General features: G+C 32.9%; 1 protein-coding gene across 3 annotated transcripts in view; it reads right to left on the bottom strand.

Annotated features, from left to right (window-relative positions):
• Positions 1-20,458, bottom strand: part of LOC118191263 (uncharacterized) — a 90,387-nt gene that overhangs the window by 26,807 nt on the left and 43,122 nt on the right. For all 3 annotated transcript variants that reach the window (XR_015044070.1, XM_035362065.2, XM_035362068.2), the window contains exons 5-8: positions 18,349-18,389; positions 11,001-11,307; positions 10,534-10,692; positions 7,147-7,250 (exon numbers count right to left, since the gene is read on the bottom strand). Coding sequence is in view for 2 of the 3 variants with exons in the window: in XM_035362065.2 (XP_035217956.1) it covers positions 7,147-7,250; positions 10,534-10,692; positions 11,001-11,307; positions 18,349-18,389 (611 nt within the window). In the remaining variant the exon portion in view is untranslated. The remainder of the gene's footprint in view (positions 1-7,146; positions 7,251-10,533; positions 10,693-11,000; positions 11,308-18,348; positions 18,390-20,458) is intronic.

Below are 20,458 nucleotides of genomic sequence, written 5' to 3' on the forward strand. Positions count from 1 at the left end.
TAATCGCAGCTAGCTGATTCTTTGAGAGAAACGTTCTGCTGTGTGTTGGAACACTAGGAATCACTCCGTTGTAAACGTATGGCTCTTGGAAGATTCCGACATTGGCAGCAGTATGTGTCATTACTTGCAGCGTATTTATAGTTGCTGCATAGCACTTCTGCAAGTTACACTGTAAAAATCGAAGACCTGCTATATGTTTATTTAGTGTCATCTTGGTTTAGTTCTTAGCAGTGGTCCTTCTCAGGCTCTCAAAATGGGCTCCATACACTGGGCAGGAACTTGAAGTAGCTGGGTGATCTGTGCTGAAAGAACTCCCCTTTTCAGAATTACTACTGCAGCAATTAGTGCAACTCACTTTTTCCGAGCTACACTCCTGCGTCGGGTGGCTGTTACCACACTTCGCGCAAACTGGAGCGTTTTTACAGTACCTGCTATAGTGACCGAACTCCTGCAGTTGTAACAGCGTATGATCCTAATGTACGGACAAAGAGGACAAGACTCAAAACCCACTAAAAGACGGCCTAGCTTAACTAGGTGTTCTGTGTTCTTAGGGTCTATGTCTATCACCCAGTTTTTCCTTCCGCTTTGTCCGGAACGGCTTGCTCGTATTTAAAAAGCACTGGGATTGAAATTGGGCAGTTGGTCTACAAGTGCTGCTGTTAGATCTTCTTTTCCTAGATTCTCAGGTACTCCAAAAATAATTATACTTTCCCTTCTTGGCTTGGGCTCCCGAAATTCAAGTGTCTCTAGTAGTGCTGGCCTGTCCTCGATTGCCTGTTTCAGGCGTAGCAGGTGAGCTTTTTCTTGACACCGGATGAGAAGCTCTCTGGACCTTGTCGGCCGAATCTGCACTAAAGTGATCCCTAGCTGGGAGGGTTTCAAATCTGCCGAAAGTTGAGCTTTAATCCCTTCGGGTGTCCGTGTGGAGTTCTTTGACTTTAATAATAGAACGTGCTCCGATAGAACTGGAGAAGATATTGAAGGTGTAGAAGTTTTCTGCTGCTTTCGTGTCAACGAAGGGATATTTTTTTTTTTTTTTTTTTTTGGACTGTTCTTCTGGGGCTGAGGATTCCACTGCTTGATAAGACCCGGAATGTTGAGGATTCTCGTGAGGTGGCTGTAAACTGTGTGCGAGTTGCTGTTGTTGCAGAGCCAAGACTTGTCCCTGTAGCTGGGCGAGATAAACCTCTTGTTCCGTTAACGTTATGCGAACGGTGTTCACAAAGGATGTAAATTGCTTTCTTTCAGAAGCGTTTAGTCTGCGAGATTCCTTTGCTTGTAAGATGAATAACTGGAGTTGGTTACAGATGTGGTTAATTGCTTCCAACCTGGAGTTAGGTGTCGATGTGCTAGCAGCACCTTTAACAGAAGGGGGAGAATGTTGAATATTATGCTCCATGCCGGGTGGTGATGAGGGAGTATCCGAAGGCATAGTAAGTAAGAGAACACAATGAAGATGCTTTCAGAGCATAAAAAATGAATGATGAGATGAATGATGGATACACATGCACCAGCAATATTCCAGGAATACTCAGTTTACGCGATAGCACTGTAAGGAAAGGTAGCGGAACACAATGAACACACTTCACGACGCTAAACTTGAATGAGGAGATGCACGATCAGATCGCATGCACTTGGGCTAGAGTACTAAGCATGTACCGTAGCAATGATAGATTAGATAGTTGCGAGAACACAATGTGTACACTTTCACGGCACTAAAGTGGATGAGGTGATGTATAATGAAACCTCATAAGCTAATAGACTTTCTTGTATATTGAGTATGGGCTGTAGCACTATAAGAGGAAAATATATATATATATATATTTGTTTTATATAAAATGTGATGCACACACTTTAACCTTATATACTAAACAGTTCTAAGTAAGCACAGACTGATAATCACGCACACTATTACACAGAACTGAATAATAACAAAATGACTACTAGAACACGATGCACACACTTTCTAGGACTAAACTCGAATGAGAAGATACACAATCAAATCACATAAACTGACAGTAAAGTATGCACTATAGCACTATAAGATGAGATAACTGCAAGAACACTATACTTTCACAGCACTGAAAATTTGATTAGGAGATGAATGAAGATATCTCATAAATAAATTATCTTGCATAAATATTGAGTTTGCGCTGTAGCACTATGAAAGAAAAGATTTTAAAAAAAAAAAGAAAAAGAAAGAGCAATAACGTATGCACACACTCACGGTAAGCACTGAATAAAAATTACGCACTCTGTACACTGTAATGCAGCGCTATGTAAAAGAAAAAAAAAAAAAAAAAGATGAATACTTGAGCACAATACACGCACTTTCCACTGCCCTAAGTAAGTACTCAATAATATTCACACGCACTATATCAAAGCACTGAATAATATGATTAATATTGGAGCTCTTCGTAGCATTAAACTTGAATGAGGAGATGTACAATCAAATCGCATACACTGCCGATAAAGTATGTACCGTACTGCGAGAACACGATGCACAAACTTCCGGTATTAATAATGAATAAGGAGATGTATGGTGAAATCTCAAAAATCTTCTTTACATATATTGAGTATGTGCTATAGCACTAGTTCGGACTGGGGTATGTAAGAGGTAAATACTTCGTATACGTTAAAATCTCTTTCAAAATAAGCAATGCACACACTTTCACAGATATGAACTTGGATGAGAAATTGCATTGAGCAATGCACACACTTTCACAGTTATGAACTTGGATGAGGAATTGCACTGTAGCACTAATAGAGGAAAATACTGCTTGAGCTGAATGCAAACATGCACTTGGCATGGATGATGTGTAGTACTAATTAAAAAAAAAAAAATCAAATACACTGAGAGTCGTAAGATGATTACTACTCTTATGTGGCCAAAGATGGCGGTTGACAATCTTTTCCTTCTTGTTTTGAAGGGGGGGAATAAATAAATAAAATAAAAGCGATTTTGGAAGGGGTGGATTTAGAGTAGTATTCGATTACAAGCGCACCCCTGCACTGCCTGTGTCCGAGACTGAGAGGAGGGGAGAATGCTAAAGTTCCTTTTTCTTATCAGCAGAAGGAAGGAGGGTCGGGTAACCGCGTTACTGTGTTAAAGTAACAACAGTCAGGAACACAAGCCAGAACAGTAATACTTAGAAAATTAATTAAATAATCAGTGAATAATGATGAAACTTATACTACTGAAGTCCTAGTGCTTTGCTGTAACAGCAGATACAAAAAAAATCTCTTGTAAGGCTGAATATTCCGTTCACTGTAAATCAAAATGTGGGAGCAAAATTCATACGACCTCTTATCTCTGCGTATAGACACGCTTCCCATTCCATACAGTGTTGCCACTGCCAAATCACTGAGTTTGTTAATCAAAAATTCATTAAAGTTTTACAAAATATGAAATACGAACTTTAAAATTCAGGCTTAAAGAGTACATGTTCAGGTACAAAACAATATTATTTAAAATCTAACGGCTCTAGGTATCATAGTCTTTTCACAATGCGAAAAAATACACATTATAATACTACAGTAACATTTATAAGAATTGTTTCACAAGAAATATTATAAACATATATTATAAGGTATTTCTCCCACCTTCTTAGTGCGGCTTCATGGTGTAGTGTTCTGCACGCTGGGTGCGTATTCCAGAGGTCCATGGTTCGATTACCAGCAAAGGCGTTGCTCATTTTTCATCTATACTATGCCAGTATAGAAAGCTTCCAAGATCCCCCTGTCTTACACCCAGGATATCTACCCATCCTTCCCTGGTGCAAATCGGCACTATCAGGACAGCAAAAAGAGATTTTCTCCAGACGGATCAAAATTTCTGGATGAGTAGGGGTACTATTCACAGTCTTTTTGAACAATGAAGAAATTTATCAAACACAATTCCGTCTAAGCAACTACCTTTCAGTCTTCCAAGCCGAATCCCTCACGCTTAAAGAAGCAGCGCTATGGTTAGGTACGCAACCAGCAGCTCACACTTCAATCTTCACAGACAGCATGAGTGTTCTGAATGTGTTGAATTCCTTTCCTCCAAAACATCCGCACACGGCAGCACTTAAAGAGATCCTCTTGACGTTAGGCTTTTCCATCCCTTTAAAGATCAACTGAATAAAAGGACACTCTGGGCAGAGAGGCAACGAACGAGCTGATGAACTAGCTAAGACCGCAGCTCTGAAACCAGAAATTGGCAAGAAAGTTCCACTTTCCGCAGAAGTTGTAAAAAGGCTCCTCAAGACAACATTCCAAGATACATGGTCATCACGATGGCAGGAAGAAGACACAGGAAGATTTACTTACATCTTCCCAATACCTACTCTCAAGAGGCTCAAATGCAACCGACTCTTCCTCCAGGCCTGTACCAACCATGGGAAATTCCCAGTGTATTACAGACAATTCCTCAGACGGGATATCAACTGTTCTTGTGGTTTTTGCGGGGAAGACACGGAAGCACTTCATTACATGCTCTACTGCCTTCTGACAGAGCATCTTCGACAGAGGTTCTTTCCTTCTGACTACATCACATATCCTGTGAATAGACTATTCATGGACTATTGATGCAACAAGAGCATCTTAGAGATATTTTTGAAGCAAGTGAATGAAAAGAATTATATCCAAGAAATTGAAGATTAATGTAAAATGTGGAAAAGCGGCCTAACCATCAGATTGCTAGCAACGACTAGGATGACTTCCTAACCGTGTAGTGCCATTAACTTAGTTTGGCAGAACAGGTTAAGTAAAGTGACCATCACTCCTGCTTCAAAAAAATCCCAACGTCTCTACAGTGGAGCCCGAACTAAAAGGGTGGTGGATGATGATTCTCCACACCCAGGATTTGGCAACTGGGTCCCCTAAAAACCCCAGTTGCTCTTTAAAAGGGGGGAGTATATAAGTTATTTCTCCTGCCTTCTTAGTATGCCTTCGTGGTGTAGTGGCCTGCACGCTGGTAGAGGCACGCTTACAGAGGTCCGAGGTTCAATTCTCAGCGAAGACGTTGCTCATTTTTCATCACTCCTGCTTCCAAAATATCTAATGGCTCTACAATATATACATGCAGATTCTTAATTTTTTAAAATTTCTTTAAAGGTAATACAGGGTGACAGGATCTAGTGGCAATAACTTGAAAAATGATTCGTCGCTTATAGTGAATGACACAAAATCGGGTTTTGATGCTAATGCCCCTTTTTGGGCTTAAAAAAAAAAAAAAATTGCATATGATCTGGACGTCACAATATTGGACATCTGGATTTCAGACTTTCTACTGTATCAGCTTTTTCTTCCCTAGACAATAATTTACCATGTACAATATTTTTAACTCCATCATTACACTTGTGCATGGTGTGGGTTGATATCGTCATTATACTTTCTAGGTAAATCCCTTACTTTCCCAAGATCTTCATACTGATAGCTTCAAGTTGTTTTTTACATTTTTTATATATTTGTATTATTTTAATGCCACTGAATTTAAAGAATAATTTCATTTTAGTGAATTATATTAGTGATTCCAATAAAAATGCATAAAACTCACTCAAAACAAAATGCTCATATTTAAAAAAACTGTGGGAAAGAAGCAAATATTTTTTTCTTCATATATATATATATGTTTCATCATATATATTTCTTCATATACATTTCTTTACTATATATGTGTGTGTGTGTTATTATTCCTAATGGACTTAAAATGTATTCCAATTAGTCTCCTGTTTCTTTAAAGAAAAATATAAGAATATATAATGGTATATGATGTGCTGCTATCATTGAAAAGCCCATCATGCATTGGTGCATGGTGTGGGTTGATATCTCAAGTGCTGTCATGCATTGCAGAAAGAAAAGCAATGCCTCATTGTTTATACTCCAGTTCAATTAGCATTATGTTATGAGTATATATGCTGGTATTAGCATGGAGTGAAGATTAGAAACTAGTTGTAAATGTATATGATTTTGAATTAAAGCAAAGTTTCATTTTGTGCAAATATTACACACAAATAACATTCTGAAATATATCATATGTAATAATATTGTAACTACCTTGTAATAAATTCATATGTTATATAGTTTCATACAAAAATAATACATGCTGTTGCTTATTTTATTATTATTATTATTTTGATTCAGTTTTAAATGTCATGCACCAGTATGTATTATGGCATTGGGAAATAATTTTATTTCGAATGTCAGTCATGCACTGGCATGCAGTCATAAAATTCTCTGACTAAAGGCTTAGCAATTAGTGTGATACACATTATTATATTTTTTATAAGTAAGTAAGCATATGGGTACAATCTACTTCCATGTCATGGCAATAACTGTCAGCACAACCTCATATGACTCGCAATGAAAGTGTTAAGATTTACTTCAGAAACAGCAACAAAATAAGTATTAAAAATCCAAAAGCTTTCAGATTTTATATTATGACGAAAGGATTTTTTTCTTCTTTTTTTTCATTTACATACACATAAACATTTCAAAAGCATTTGGGCTAAAAATATTTAACAACAACCCATCTTTAGAATTTCCTATACAGTTTTGCATGCTGGAGACAAAAATGTTTTTTCTCCATACAGTGTTGCCATTGCTCGCTTTGAAATCACTGACTTGTTAATCAAAAATTTGTTAAAGTTTTACAAATTTTGAAACACACTATAAATATTTAAAAACAGCATATCTTTAGAATTTCTGATAAGACAGTCTCGTGCGCTATCATTGAGTTTGTTAATAAAAAAGTCTACAAAATATGAAATACAAAATAAAATAAATTCAAAATTTGAGCTTTCAGGTATTCATATTTGGATGGAGAACTACATTATTCAAAATTTAATGGCTCTAGGTACTGCTGGTTTTTAACAATGAGAAAAACATGAGCATACATTCATGAAAATTCTTCATTATTTCATTTCTCTAAATATAATACAGGGTGATAATATTTGGTGGCAACAATTTGAAAAGTGATTCAGACTTTTAGAGTGATTCAATGCAAAATCCCATTTTGAGACTAACTGCCCCTCTGGGCTAACACTCCTTTGGACTAAAAATCATAAATTAATTGCAGCTTTAAAAAAAATCTAGAATTCTAACAAAAATAACAATCAATTGCCAATATTTTAGTAAATACAAAAACTCGCATACGATACTTACTTTATAGTCTTCATCACTGTCATAATCATCTTGTTTTTTCCTTTTCCTTTTTATTTGTTTCTTTCCATTCATAGGTTTAGGCTTATTCAAATAAATTTCACTAACTAAAAGAAAAATGATATAGTATTCCAAAATCATTCTATCCCATATAAAATATTGCTGCACATAATATTTATATAATAAACACAGATTATTCACAAATTTTGAGAATAAATTTGCTGCATTGTAATTAATGTTTTAAATAAAAACACTAAATACTTCTGTCTGTACGCTGAGAATTTCTAGCAGAATTTTTACTACTGAAATTTGGGGGGGGGCGGGGTCATATATGAATACCAAATAATTTTAACACAAAAATATAATAGGTTATATAATTGTTAAAATACTATTTTTATTCAATTTAACCTTAATACATATTGACCAAATTTCTTAATACAGACAAAAGTCATTGATTCGGACACCCATAATCCGGACCTCAAAGCTACAAACTTTCTGCGCATGCGTCACGTTCACGCATGCGCACAGGCGTTTAAGAGTGCACGTAAGACCTTTACTGCTGCGAATATGTTTGTGCGCATGTGCGTTTAATGTGTAACAGAGGTATAAGCTAAGCTAAAATTATCTAATTCAGTTAATGTTGCAGATTTCATTGTTCCTTAATCTTCGAATTGGATCCGGCTTATTATTTTTTGCAGACTGTTAGAGCAATTTCATAAAAGTAAGCTTGAACTTTCGATTATGTCAAATAGAATTTCTGATATATATTTACTAATATGTAATTTGTATCTACAAAGCGAAAGTATGTTTTGAAATCTGAAATCTGTTTATCAATTTCACGCCACGGATTGGAAATTGATCTGTCAGCTCTATCCTTATCTTCAGGGTCAAATAGAGTTTCTGATATATATTTATTAATATGCAACTGATCTACAAAGCGAAAGTATATTTCGAAGTTCATTAAACAAAAAGTGGAATTGCTGCAAAAAATGGATAAAGGCATATCCTTTGTTTATCTAAACTTTGTTTATCTTTAACACCGCGGAGCACGATGAATTGGAAGTTGATCTATCAGCACTATCCTTATCTTCACGGCAGATGTTTTTATTTTATTTGGCTTATAATTCCTTACTAAATGCAGTATTTCATGTCGATGTACTCCGTCTTTGATATGATTGAAAGCAATTATAGGACTTGAACAGCGGAACTTTGTAACTAAACAAGAAATTATGTCTGTTTAATAGAATTAAAGAGAAAGTATTATCACATGAAACGAAGCAACTTACATTGAAAGAAATGTTTAATAAAGTAAACAAATAAATATTAAGCTTTTTCTTTTTGTAAATTTTGATACCCTTTAGATCATAATTGTTCTTTATTTCATAAATTACGGTTTCATATTTTTAATTTTGTAATTTCTGCATGCCATCTTACCAGATTTAAACTGATGATCTATAATCCGGAAAAATCGATAATCCGTAATCGCCGAAGTCCCGACGAGTCCGGATTAACAACTTTTGACTGTATTGCTATCCAACTGAAAATTTTCTAATAATTCTTTGCTTGAGGCAATTTTGACATGAATGTCATCGTCTTCTATTTCACCATTAACATCATTACTCACCTTTTAGATAATATAATCTCTTCCATCTATAGTCTCAGCAAACATGAAAACTTTTAATTTAAAACTAGCATAACACACAGCCCTTTTTTAGTTCTGGTATCTTTCATTGTGTAATAGAAATGAAAAATAAAATTTTAGTCGTAAATTGAGAATGCAGTTGTGGGGGGAAAATCCTCTGATATCTCAAAAATGATTATCACAAGCAGAACCAACAAAAATTCAAGATACTACTACCACAGTACCAAATGGTGCGAACACTCAAATGTTCGAGGAATTGAGAAAGAAAAGCTACTGGTAACAACGTGCCCTTTCAGTTCACACTCTTGTTTTTACTATGGAAGCTGAGAGTAAACTGGCTTTTATCTTCAGCTCATATTATAGATCTAGCTAAGTTACATTATCAATTAGTTATACTTCTGGTATACACACTGTTGGATTTATAGGGCAATTTTAAATTTGGCTTATAGACAGGTTTTCAATTTTGGTTGAATTTTTGCCACAAAATTTTATCTCTCAGCTTATACACAGTTTGGCTAATATCTGAAAGTCTATAAAATTTCTTAAATGTTCTATTTGATGAACCTTTCAATGGACTTTCAGTCCACATCTTGATTTCCAAGATACGAAGGTATTTCTTGCAGTTTACATCAGTGGTATTCAAACTTTATGGCACTTTGCCCTCTCCCCTCAAACAGTTTCACGACCTCAATCAAAGCACTGATACAGAGTTATTCACCACCAATTCAGATTTTTTAGAATTTTTATCCACCTTATGACCCAATATCAGATCACTGCCCACAGTCTGAATACCTTTGGTTTACCATATTATTTTATTCTACTCCTCTTACAATGCTTTCCATAGCTGCTACAACATTTTAGGTCTATGTTTAGCTAATGCTATTTCAAACACTTCAAAAGCACATAATTTGCAGGTTACAGTTTATAGCTGAATGCTTTTTGTCTCCTTTTGCAATGAAAAAAATTTTTTTTTTTTTTTTTTTTTTTTGTCTTGCCCATCACAGACATTTAAATAAATCCATGCTTCATCAACAGTTGCAGCATACATTCATCTCTGGATGAATGATATTAACAGAGAATTTTATAACATGCTCCAGTATATGCCTACACAAATATGAAATGATGAATATGAAATGGTTAGCCACCAACCCAAATACTGTTTACTGCAATTGTCATTTAAAAAAAATAATTATTTTTATAGCAACAATTACTGACATTTTTCATAATTTATTCTTAGTGGATACTGTCTTGTCAGAATAATGGAAATAAATAGATCATACAGCTACAGTTACACCACTATTTGTACACCACAGAGATCCATGAAGAGGGGAAAAAAAAATTAAACCTATGGAATGAATATGTAATCACATCAACACATCATCAAATGTCAACAAAATTCTCTAAAAGTTAAAAATATTGTTTTAACAAAGAGGCAGGCCTTAAATTTGCAACTCAGAACCATTACTGATGTGTAATGAAGTTTCCACTTTGAAATATGTTTTTCAAGCACCAAATTTATAGTTATGATTATATAAAATGCCTGCACTTCGAACAGTATTTAAAATAATCAGAAAATGGACAGAATTAATATAAAATAACAGTTCTGAAATGCTATAACATTTCACAAATCTCACTGTAAAAATTGCAGTAGTAATTTTGTATTCTAAAACATAGCATCTGAGAAATAAAAATAAACTCGTTTTCAGATTTATCTACTTATTTTAATTAATAAATGAATAAAAAAATACCTTCTTTAAGAGATAACCTCTTCTTCACTTTACCAAGTTCTTCATCTTCAGATGAAATACTTATCGCATCATCAAAGGAAGAAAGTTCACTAGTATGTACTGAACTTACTGAATCCATCGAAAAATTCCCAATAGATAGGACTGATTCTACATCACTTTCTATCAAAAATTTAAAATACAATACACATTACAGCATGTCCTATTAACATTACATAAGAAATCTAAACACAAAGAGACAAAATACAAGAGATCACAAAGAGATCTTTTTAACTAACTATTTACTTTTTATGATATACATCAAAAAATAATTATTTATTTATTTTGCTTATTATTTATTTCATTTTTTGTAAATCTTTCTTATAATTTCCTTTAATTTACAAAAATTTCTCAATGCTTTGTCCAAGTATCTTTAAATACATTATGTTTCATAATAAGCACATACACAATTTTTAAAGGGACTAACTTACCATTACTTTCTGCTGTATTATTCAAATCCTTTTCTCCAGATTTAGAAGGTACACTAGAAGATGCAAGATTAAGCATTGAAATATGAGATGATGTATTGGGTAAACAAGTGTTCAATGCTTTCTTATGCTTTTCAGCTTTCATATGACTCTTCACGGCAGCTTCTCCCATGTTACCAATACTAAAACTTTTACAACATACAGTGCATTTTGCTTGACGTTTATCAGTATCATGGCACTGAAGCCATTCTTTATAATTTGGATTTTCCAGCCACTTTTCATTGAAAAATCTTCCATCTTTTTTATAGTTCTAAAATAAAGAAAGAAAATGTATAATTTCAAAATATAAAAGAACTAAGGTAATGTCTCTCTTCAAAATTTAATTGCTCTACAAAAGTAAAGTAGTTGAGCCTTACATCAAATGCTAAATATACTTAAATTAAACAACAGCTAATGCTTCCACATGCATATACATTTTATTATTTCATCCCCCTTAAAAAGTTCACTCACCAAAGAACTTTTCTAAGCCATAATTTTGCACGGGGAATTATAAAAATCATTAACTGTTTAACAATACTTTTACTTTTTTTTTAAGTTTCTCTTTATGATAGGGAAAGTTTCACCTTTATTTTTATATCTTCAAAAAATAAATATACTAATTTCTTTAATTTAGAGATTATTTTGAAATATTTAAAACTTTATTCAGATAGTCATAAATGTCTTTAAATACAGCACAAAGTCTGAGAACTGGATTCATCACAACTTTGGAAAATCTGAATTTAGGATTTTTCTGGATAATAGGATTATTAAGTTTAGTATGATGACATGTAGAAATTAGAAAATTAAAAACATAAAATAGTGATTTATGAAATAACGAAGCATTTATGACCTTACAGGAATCAAACTTTACAAAAAAAGCTCAATATATGTTTGCTTTATTAAACATTTGTTTTTTCTCTTTAATTCTATAAAAGGCATAATTTCTGGTTCAGTTACAAAGTTCTGCTGTTGAAGTCATGTAACTGTTGCATGAAGAATTCCTATGAAACTGTCAATTGAAACTTTTTCATTCTCAACGACCTCTTTGTCACTTTCTCATCTATCGGTAACAATATTACCCAGATTTAGAACCATGCCATAGATTTTGTCATCTATTAGTTGAATGATGATTGGGACATTCACATTGCAATAGAAAACTCCTGTTACATCATGTTTATTTATTACCAATTCTCCATATTCCTTCATAATTTCCATTAACTGAAAAATTTTGCTATTTGTTTGACACATCTGAAAACTTTCAAATTCATAGCTATCATCATAAAGCATACCTAATCTCTATTATACACTAACAGCGATCGATTCAAGTTTAGATGTACATGAGAATGGCAACTAAAAGCATGTTGTTCTACTAAATTTTGTCTTGCTTTTATCGCATGTTGATGAAGTTAAAACTGCATTGTATTAGTTACTTATTACGTAAAAATGACTAAATAATTTTGTTATTTATTATGTATATCTATATATATAAAAAAGAATGTCTACGTGTTTGTTCACTAACAACTCAGTTACTACTATAGCTATTGTCACCAAACATTCCATAATTCTTTTTGGGGTTCTGAAAAAGGTCAATGTCCCCTTTTTTCCAAAATAAATAAAATTAAACTAACTAACTATATATATATATATATATAAACTAAAATCAGAGCTATTAATTAAATACTCTTAAAACGCTAATTTTCGCCCACTTTTTTGCAAGTGGCAACAGTGCTGATATATACAACAATGGCTGTATGCCATTATTGCTGATATAATGAGAGAGAATTAGTTTATTTTTCTATCGAAATTTCTATGTGGGTTCAATATCTCTAAAAATAATGATCTATAGGTAGCTCTCGTATAACATCGTATAACCCTCGTATCACACGGTCTTAGAAAATGCTGTGTTGTGTGAAACCGTGTTGTACGAGACCCAGAGCCAGTATAAAAAGAGGAGTTACGTTCCGAAAACTTATTAAAAACAATTTTTTTAATTATACATAAACAACTTAATTTTTGTTAAAAATATATTACACAAAATTTGTACAAAACAAAAATAAAAATAATTCATATTTTAATTTAATGCAACTTTAGTTTAATAAATTTCTTCGTTGTCATTGCTCAGTATAATCAACAGAGAACGTTTTTTCGGTGAAATGAGATCGTTTTCACTTTCAGAATTTCTTTCTTCATTTTAAGTTCTGAAATTTCTTCCCTCTTTAAAAAATCTGTAATTTTACTTTGCTTACTTCTTCTTACCGGGTCATTTTAAATTTCTCAATATAGAGCTTGACAGTTTTGCAGCTCCCTATTGAATTTTTGGCTTATTTCAGCGGAAGGATCTGCACTCAAGAAAAATAACTTGAGATTTTCAGCTAAGTGTAGGCCTTCTTTTAATTTTTTTAATGTTAAATTATTATCTTCACAATCTTCATCAGTGCTAGTGTCCTCAGAAGCAATTTGATTTACAGCTTCGATGCCATTTCTATCAAATCTTCGTCAATTTCTTCTTCCGTTAATAAATCTTAAAGATCCTCAATAACCATGATCACAAAACCTTCGCCTCCGATTGATTTAGCAAGTTTTAATATGCCACCAATTTCATTTTCTGATGATTTACACAAGTTTTCTATTTTAACTGAATAAGGCCATATCTTCTTCTAAGATGCATTTAACGTTGATGCTTTCAGTTTTTCAGCGACAAAGATACAATGTCAATTCAGTTCTTGATTGAAAATATCTTCCAAACTTCCTCTACATGAATTGATTTTGAATCGGTTACTTCTCAAATCTATTGTAATGTTCTTCTTATGTAATATGTGTTAAATGTATAAATAATACTTTGATCCAATGGTTGGAGTAACGAAGTAGTGGTAGGTGGTAGGAACAGTATTTTGCCAATGGGATGATTCAAATCTTATGGGGGACAAGGAGCATTATCTAATAGAATTAAGTGCCTTGAAACTCAAATTTTTCTGCCTTAAATAATGCTCAGCAATTGGCACAAACCAATTAAAGAAAAAAAGAAAAAAAAAAAAAAAAAGAAAACCAATCTTTAAATATATTCCCAGCTACCCAAGCTCTTGGATTTGCTTTCCAATATACCGGTAAGGTGTTTTTATTTACACCTTTAAAAATCCTTTGTGGCGCACTATACTTTAAAGTAGGAATTTAAAAAAAAAAAAAAAGTGTATGCAGTTTACCTAGGCCTAAAGGAGTATACAAGTAAAATTTTGTAAAAATTGCACTTACTGTTTTAATTCTGTGGGTGTTCCATGAGGTGGAATACTGATAGAGCTCTTAAAAGTGTGACTAAACGAGCATTGCAGTGAAGCACGGAAATGATTATAAGCTTTTGTATTGTAATGAAAAAAAAAAAAAAGGACACTGTATTACGGCTGTATACATGGTTTTCTGAATATACACAACATTCTTGAATATATATGGATAAATGAGAAAAATATATGTATATACACAAGTCCTATATACAAAAATATTTACATTTCTTTTTATTTCTTAGCTTCGTGAAATTGTTCAAAGCATGTCACACCTTTTTGACAGAAGCACAAACCAACTTTGCAGGTTTTGAAAACAAAACTTGTTTTGTGCATCTTCTGTTCCGTGCAATAATATGTTTAGAATTCCAGTTAAAACTTGAGCTTGTGTAGAGGAGCCTGGCTGAGATGGATCATCAACCTTCTCATCAAATAAATGAGTTTTACCCGACATATCATCATCGGATTACACAAGTGGTTCAGGAGCATATATCTCAGTATCATTGCTGTCTTCATGCTCTGATTCAGAATCAGAGAGTAATTCATGACGTTGGTATGCATACAGTGTTGGACTGTCGCCAATAGCGCAATAAACTGTATAAACTGGAAACCCTGCAAAAGATTTAACTGTGTAACTCGCTTATTCTTTACACTAACTTTTCTCACTCCTTCAGGAAAGGACAGTGATATGACACTCTCTATAATACAACTCCCTTTTTTCAATGTATATATTTGGAATATTAATGAATTTTTATCTATTTTCATGTATTAATAAAGAATGTGTTTTGTGATCTTACAATTTCCGTCTACACCTATTTTGGATTACAAGTTAATTAGGTATGATCTCGCTTAATGCTGCGCTGGATACAAGGTAAGAAGAATCATTTTGCTCTCTATTTTAATTAATTTGCTGTGAAATTTCGAGGCTATAAAATGTTTTACAACACATAAAGCACTTTTAGAGCTTCGAAAAGAGTTAGACTTCTCCGCGCCATTTATGGAAAATTAATAATAAAAAATTAACTACAATTAATATTAACAATAAAGAAAAATAAGCTATAAGATATACATACACAAAAAATATCTGTACAATTATTGAAAATAAACGGGAATGAACTAAAAAGTGACAGCAAAAAATTCATGCAGATCCCTAAGTAAAGATGACTTGAGCTACTGATAAAATTCCCGCCTGAAAACTACTCACTAAAATCTCAAGATGCCTATATTAAGGCTTTTATAGCACAAACCACACCTCACCCATCAAGACTGCTTCATTTGAATTCATTCCCCCAAAACAATGGAAATAGAAAACATATACAAGAGATGTCTTCTCCTAAAACAGATGTTCTGATGCGTAATAACATGAGATCGCTAAAGGCCCAGTGTTCCCGCTAATGGAACACCTCGTTTTATTCAATGATTCAGTGCATGCTTTTTTTATGAAAAATGTAAAAAAAAATATATAACAAATAATATACAGCCATCAAAATTATACAGAAATCGTTTTTCAAACAAATTTTTTTGTATCACAAGAAAAATTTAGAAAATTACTAGAAAATAAGTGGATTTTAATAACACATCATAAAGGAAAATTTTGGATCTCCTTGTGATATGCTGCCATTTACTATTTAAAAAGAGAAGTTCAAAGTATATTATAAAGGCATTTTTATCATTTACGGTTGAATTTAACGGTTTCAGAAGTGATTCAAGATGGGTGTTTCATGTAGTGGAACGCTGAGCAACAAAGGGTTAAGGGCACGAGGATTTAAAGATCTATAAACTAACAAGGGTTTTGTCATAACATCCAAAGTCATACTGCACAAAAGTGGCATTAGACAATTTTTAAACACCTTAAATTAGGGTGCAGTTTTTTTTTTTTTTTTTTTTCCCCCCGCTTTTTGATATAAAGGTTCTACTGGACATTTTTTCCCATCAAGGCCCAGTTTTGTTGGCATCAAAAACTTGAACTGCTGTGTATCTTCGTTCTTCTATATTATTTTGAAATTTTTCAGGAAACGTCCTAGCAGCTTCATAATCAGCCAATGCAGATTCTCCTTGTATTCTTATGCTATGAATTGCAAAACGCTTTTTAATTTTCGAACCAACCTTTACTTACCAGAAAATCTAGGTTGACAGAAGCTTCTCCATGTTCTTTGAGGTGCCTGAGAATTTTGAAAGTTTTTTGTTCAATGATTTTACCATCCAATGAAATTCTTATTTAACAGCTATCATCAATACAACTGCTGAATGCCTTTTCCATCTTCTCAATTATTGTGGCCCCTGGCGGCGAACTGCACATTTTGCAGGTGTCAAAGTTCCTGCAGCAACTGCATTTCTTATTTATTTTTTATTTTTCTTAATAGTTTGTACTGTAGCTTCATTTCAATTAAAACTTTTTTCCAATGTGAGATGTCTTTTCTCCTTTTAAAACACAGTCCAAGATTTGTATCTGTACTTCTAAAGAAATGAATTTCCTCTTAAACATTTTTTTTTTTATCTTTATCAGACATGTTTGGGGACTGAAACTTAATGTCTTAAAGACGAAAAAGTTATACTTTAACACACCGTGGCTCGACACAGACTGCCGACCAGCAGCATTGGACACTTTTGTTTTCAGACCATGAAGAGAAGGATTCGAATTTTGGAAGCTGAACGTGCAGATTGTGCATTTCAAGGCACTTATTGTGACCTCATGTCACAATAAGGTTGCAAATTGTGCATTAGTGAGGTTTCTTCATTGTTATCTGGGGGCATTTGTTCATCTGACAACATTTGTTCATACAGATAGCTAGTTTGCAGGTTCATACACCTTGGAAGACAACTAGCAGAACTTACGAAACAAGGATTCTTATGTGTTAAATGACTATATGGGTGCTTTGCACAATATGGAAAAACTTTGTGCGGAGTTCATTAAATTTCTTCAATTCCTTGGGCAATTTTCTTATCATGTTACAGCGAAACCGTGTTATAGGAAAACCATGTTGTAGGAGGGTTCTCGCAATCTATCAATCCTGTTATAGCAAAACTGTGTTAAAGGATGTCGTATTATAGGAGGGCTACCTATATTTGTTTTTATTTTTGCTGACACAAATAGCAATTCCATATGTCATATGGGTACCATATGATTTTATGATTATGTAGTCAGCTAAGGTACATGTATTGAATATCACTTTGTTTCTTTGGCATTTTTTATGCATTACAATGACACATCATATTTCTTATGACATGTAATATACTATTATACAAATTTTTAAATGATGCCATGACTTAAATAATACACTACTCTCAATCTAACTTAACTGGCATCGGTTACTTCCACTAGTTATGATTATTTCCCACATGTTCTTCAGGCTTATCTGAATGCAGAATAAATTAATTCCCACATACATTTAAAGCTTATCCAGAGCTGGTGCTAAACATTTTTCAAGTGACCAATCATCATTTGTACTTCCACAGCTGAAGAAGGTTCTATGTTTATACCTTCAAAACTAATCCTGCAAAATTTATAAACATTATACTGTTTCTTGTTGCTTCAATTCCTCCAGTAAAGAGGATTTGTTCTGTTGGAATTAAAACAGAAGTAATTTAACTGAAATCATTGAAACATTGTTTAAGTTATGGATGTGCAAAGACTGGATGCTGCATTTTAAGTAAATTAAATTCATAAATAAAGCAATTTTAATAATTCCTAAAAAAAGTCACTTTTTTCTTCCCTCATACATACAACAGCCCTTTGTAAAGCCTATGTGAAAAAAGCTCCATAGCTAATTTATACATTACATTTCTACTCCAGGAAAAGATTAATTTAAATATTATGTATTTATGAATTGACACATAGGATTAAATTACAGTAACAAATTTTTCAAATTTACAATAGAAATATGGATAAATGTGTACTAAATACAAGTTTTCAACTCCAGGATAAAGTTTAAAAATTTTAAATGTATCTATTTCCTCTCAAAATTAAACGACAAATTATTACAAACTTTGAATAAATTATCAATATTATTCTAGTATATTTTATTTAAAACTGCACTTACGTGAGGTGAGATTTGGTTTTTCAATCCATTTTCTTCAGAAACTAGAAATAAAAAGAGGTACATAAAAGCAATTAAGATAACAGCAACAGGAAACTAATAATTTCTTTCTACATATCTCTCACAATACTGCCATTTAATCTTATTCTACTGATGGTAAATACATATAAAATACAGTCAAAAGTCTTTAATCCGGACTCGTCGGAACTTCGGCAATTCTGGATTATCGGTTCTTCCGGATTATAGATCATCAGTTTAAATCTGATAAGACGGCATGCAGAAATTATAAAATTAAAAATATGAAACTGTAATTTATGAAATAAAGAGCAATTATGATCTAAAGGGTGTAAAAATTTACATACAAAAAAAGATTAATACTTATTTACTTTATTAAACATTTCTTTCAATGTAAAATGTTTAAGTTGCTTCATTTTATGTGCTAAAACTTTCTCTTTAATTCTATAAACAGACATAATTTCTTGTTCAGTTACAAAGTTCCGCTGTTCAAGTCTTATAACTGCTGTGTAGAGAATATCGACTAATTTGTCAATCAAATTTTTTTTTTTGTTTTCAATAACCTCTCTGTCACATTCTTTACTATCGGAAGCGGTACATCGAAACATGCTTTCGCTTTGTAGATGCTTTAGCAGTTCCAGAATCGGAAACTCTTTTTGACATAATCGAAAGTTCAAGCTTATTTTTTACAAAATTGCTCTAACAGTCTGCAAAAAATAATAAGCCGGATCCAATTAGAAGATTAAGGAACAAAGCAATCTGCAACATTAACTGAAATAGATAATTAGATAATTTTAGCCTAGCTTATACTGTCCGTCCATGCAGAAAGTTTGCAGCTTTGAGGTCCGGATTATAGATCATTCCGGATTAAAGACTTTTGACTGTATTTCAAAACAATACTAAAAATGGCTTTAGGGCCCCTCCCCTAAATGTGAACTTTTCCATATAAAATAAAAATGTACTACTAAATTATGTGATGGAAGGAAAAGTGAGTGGAAGGTGAAATATGAAAAATTGATTAAAAAAAGATTTTCATATTGGCAATTGGTTTTATGGTTTCAGAAATTTTTTTCTTACCACTTTGTGCTACATGTCTTGTTGGGCTGTGAAACTTATTTTCACCAGATTATGAAATGTGTGTGAAAAATGTATTAATGGTTAAATGTGCAACAATAAGAGTTAAATATATGAGAAAACACAATCACTAAAAGAAAAAATTACACAAAAGTGTTATTTCCACTCTCTTGATAAAACACTTACAAGGTAAAATTCATGTAAAAATTGTCAAGGTCAACAAAAGTCTACTAGTCAAATTAAAGGACAGTGTGGTAAGAGTTTTGCAGGAATTTGCAGAGAAACACACGTTTCCTTGTGCAAAATATGACAGAGACACCAAAACCCTAACAGAGATCACGAAAAGGAAACATAAAATTCTCAGATTATTAGCATGCTTATTTGAACAAGAAGTTTTAAAATGATTTCTTTTCTAATTTCAGTGTGGGTCACAAATACAGTACAAAGTCTTTAATCCAGAATGATCTATAATTCAGAAAGCTACAAACTTTCTGCACATAAATGCATATGCACATGCATAAATGTATTTACGCATGTGCACATGCATTTACACATGTGCATATGCATTTACGCAAGTGCATATGCATTTACACATGTGCATAATATGTTTACGCATGCGCATTTAATGTATAACGGACGGCATACGCTAGGTTAAAATTATCTAATGATCTATTTCAGTTAATGTTGCAGATTGCGCTGTTCCTTAATCTTCTAATCGGATCCGGCTTATTATTTTTTGCAAACTGTTAGAGGAATTTTATAAAAAAGTAAGCTTGAACTTTCGATTATGTCAAAAAGAGTTTCTGATTCTGGAGCTGCCAAAGGATCTACAAAGCGAAAGCATGTTTCGATGCACCGCTTCCGATAGTGAAGAAAGTGACAGAGAGGTTATTGAAAACGAAAAAATTTCGATTGACAAGTTAGTCGGTATTCTCAACACAGCAATTACAGGAATTGAAGTGGAACTGAACAAGAAATTATGTCTTTTTATAGAATTAAAGAAAAGGTAGTAGCACAAAAAAAA

This window comes from Stegodyphus dumicola, chromosome 11, assembly GCF_044657685.1.
Source record: "Stegodyphus dumicola isolate Sdum_Otavi_A_Nest chromosome 11, ASM4465768v1".
NCBI lineage: Eukaryota > Metazoa > Arthropoda > Arachnida > Araneae > Eresidae > Stegodyphus > Stegodyphus dumicola.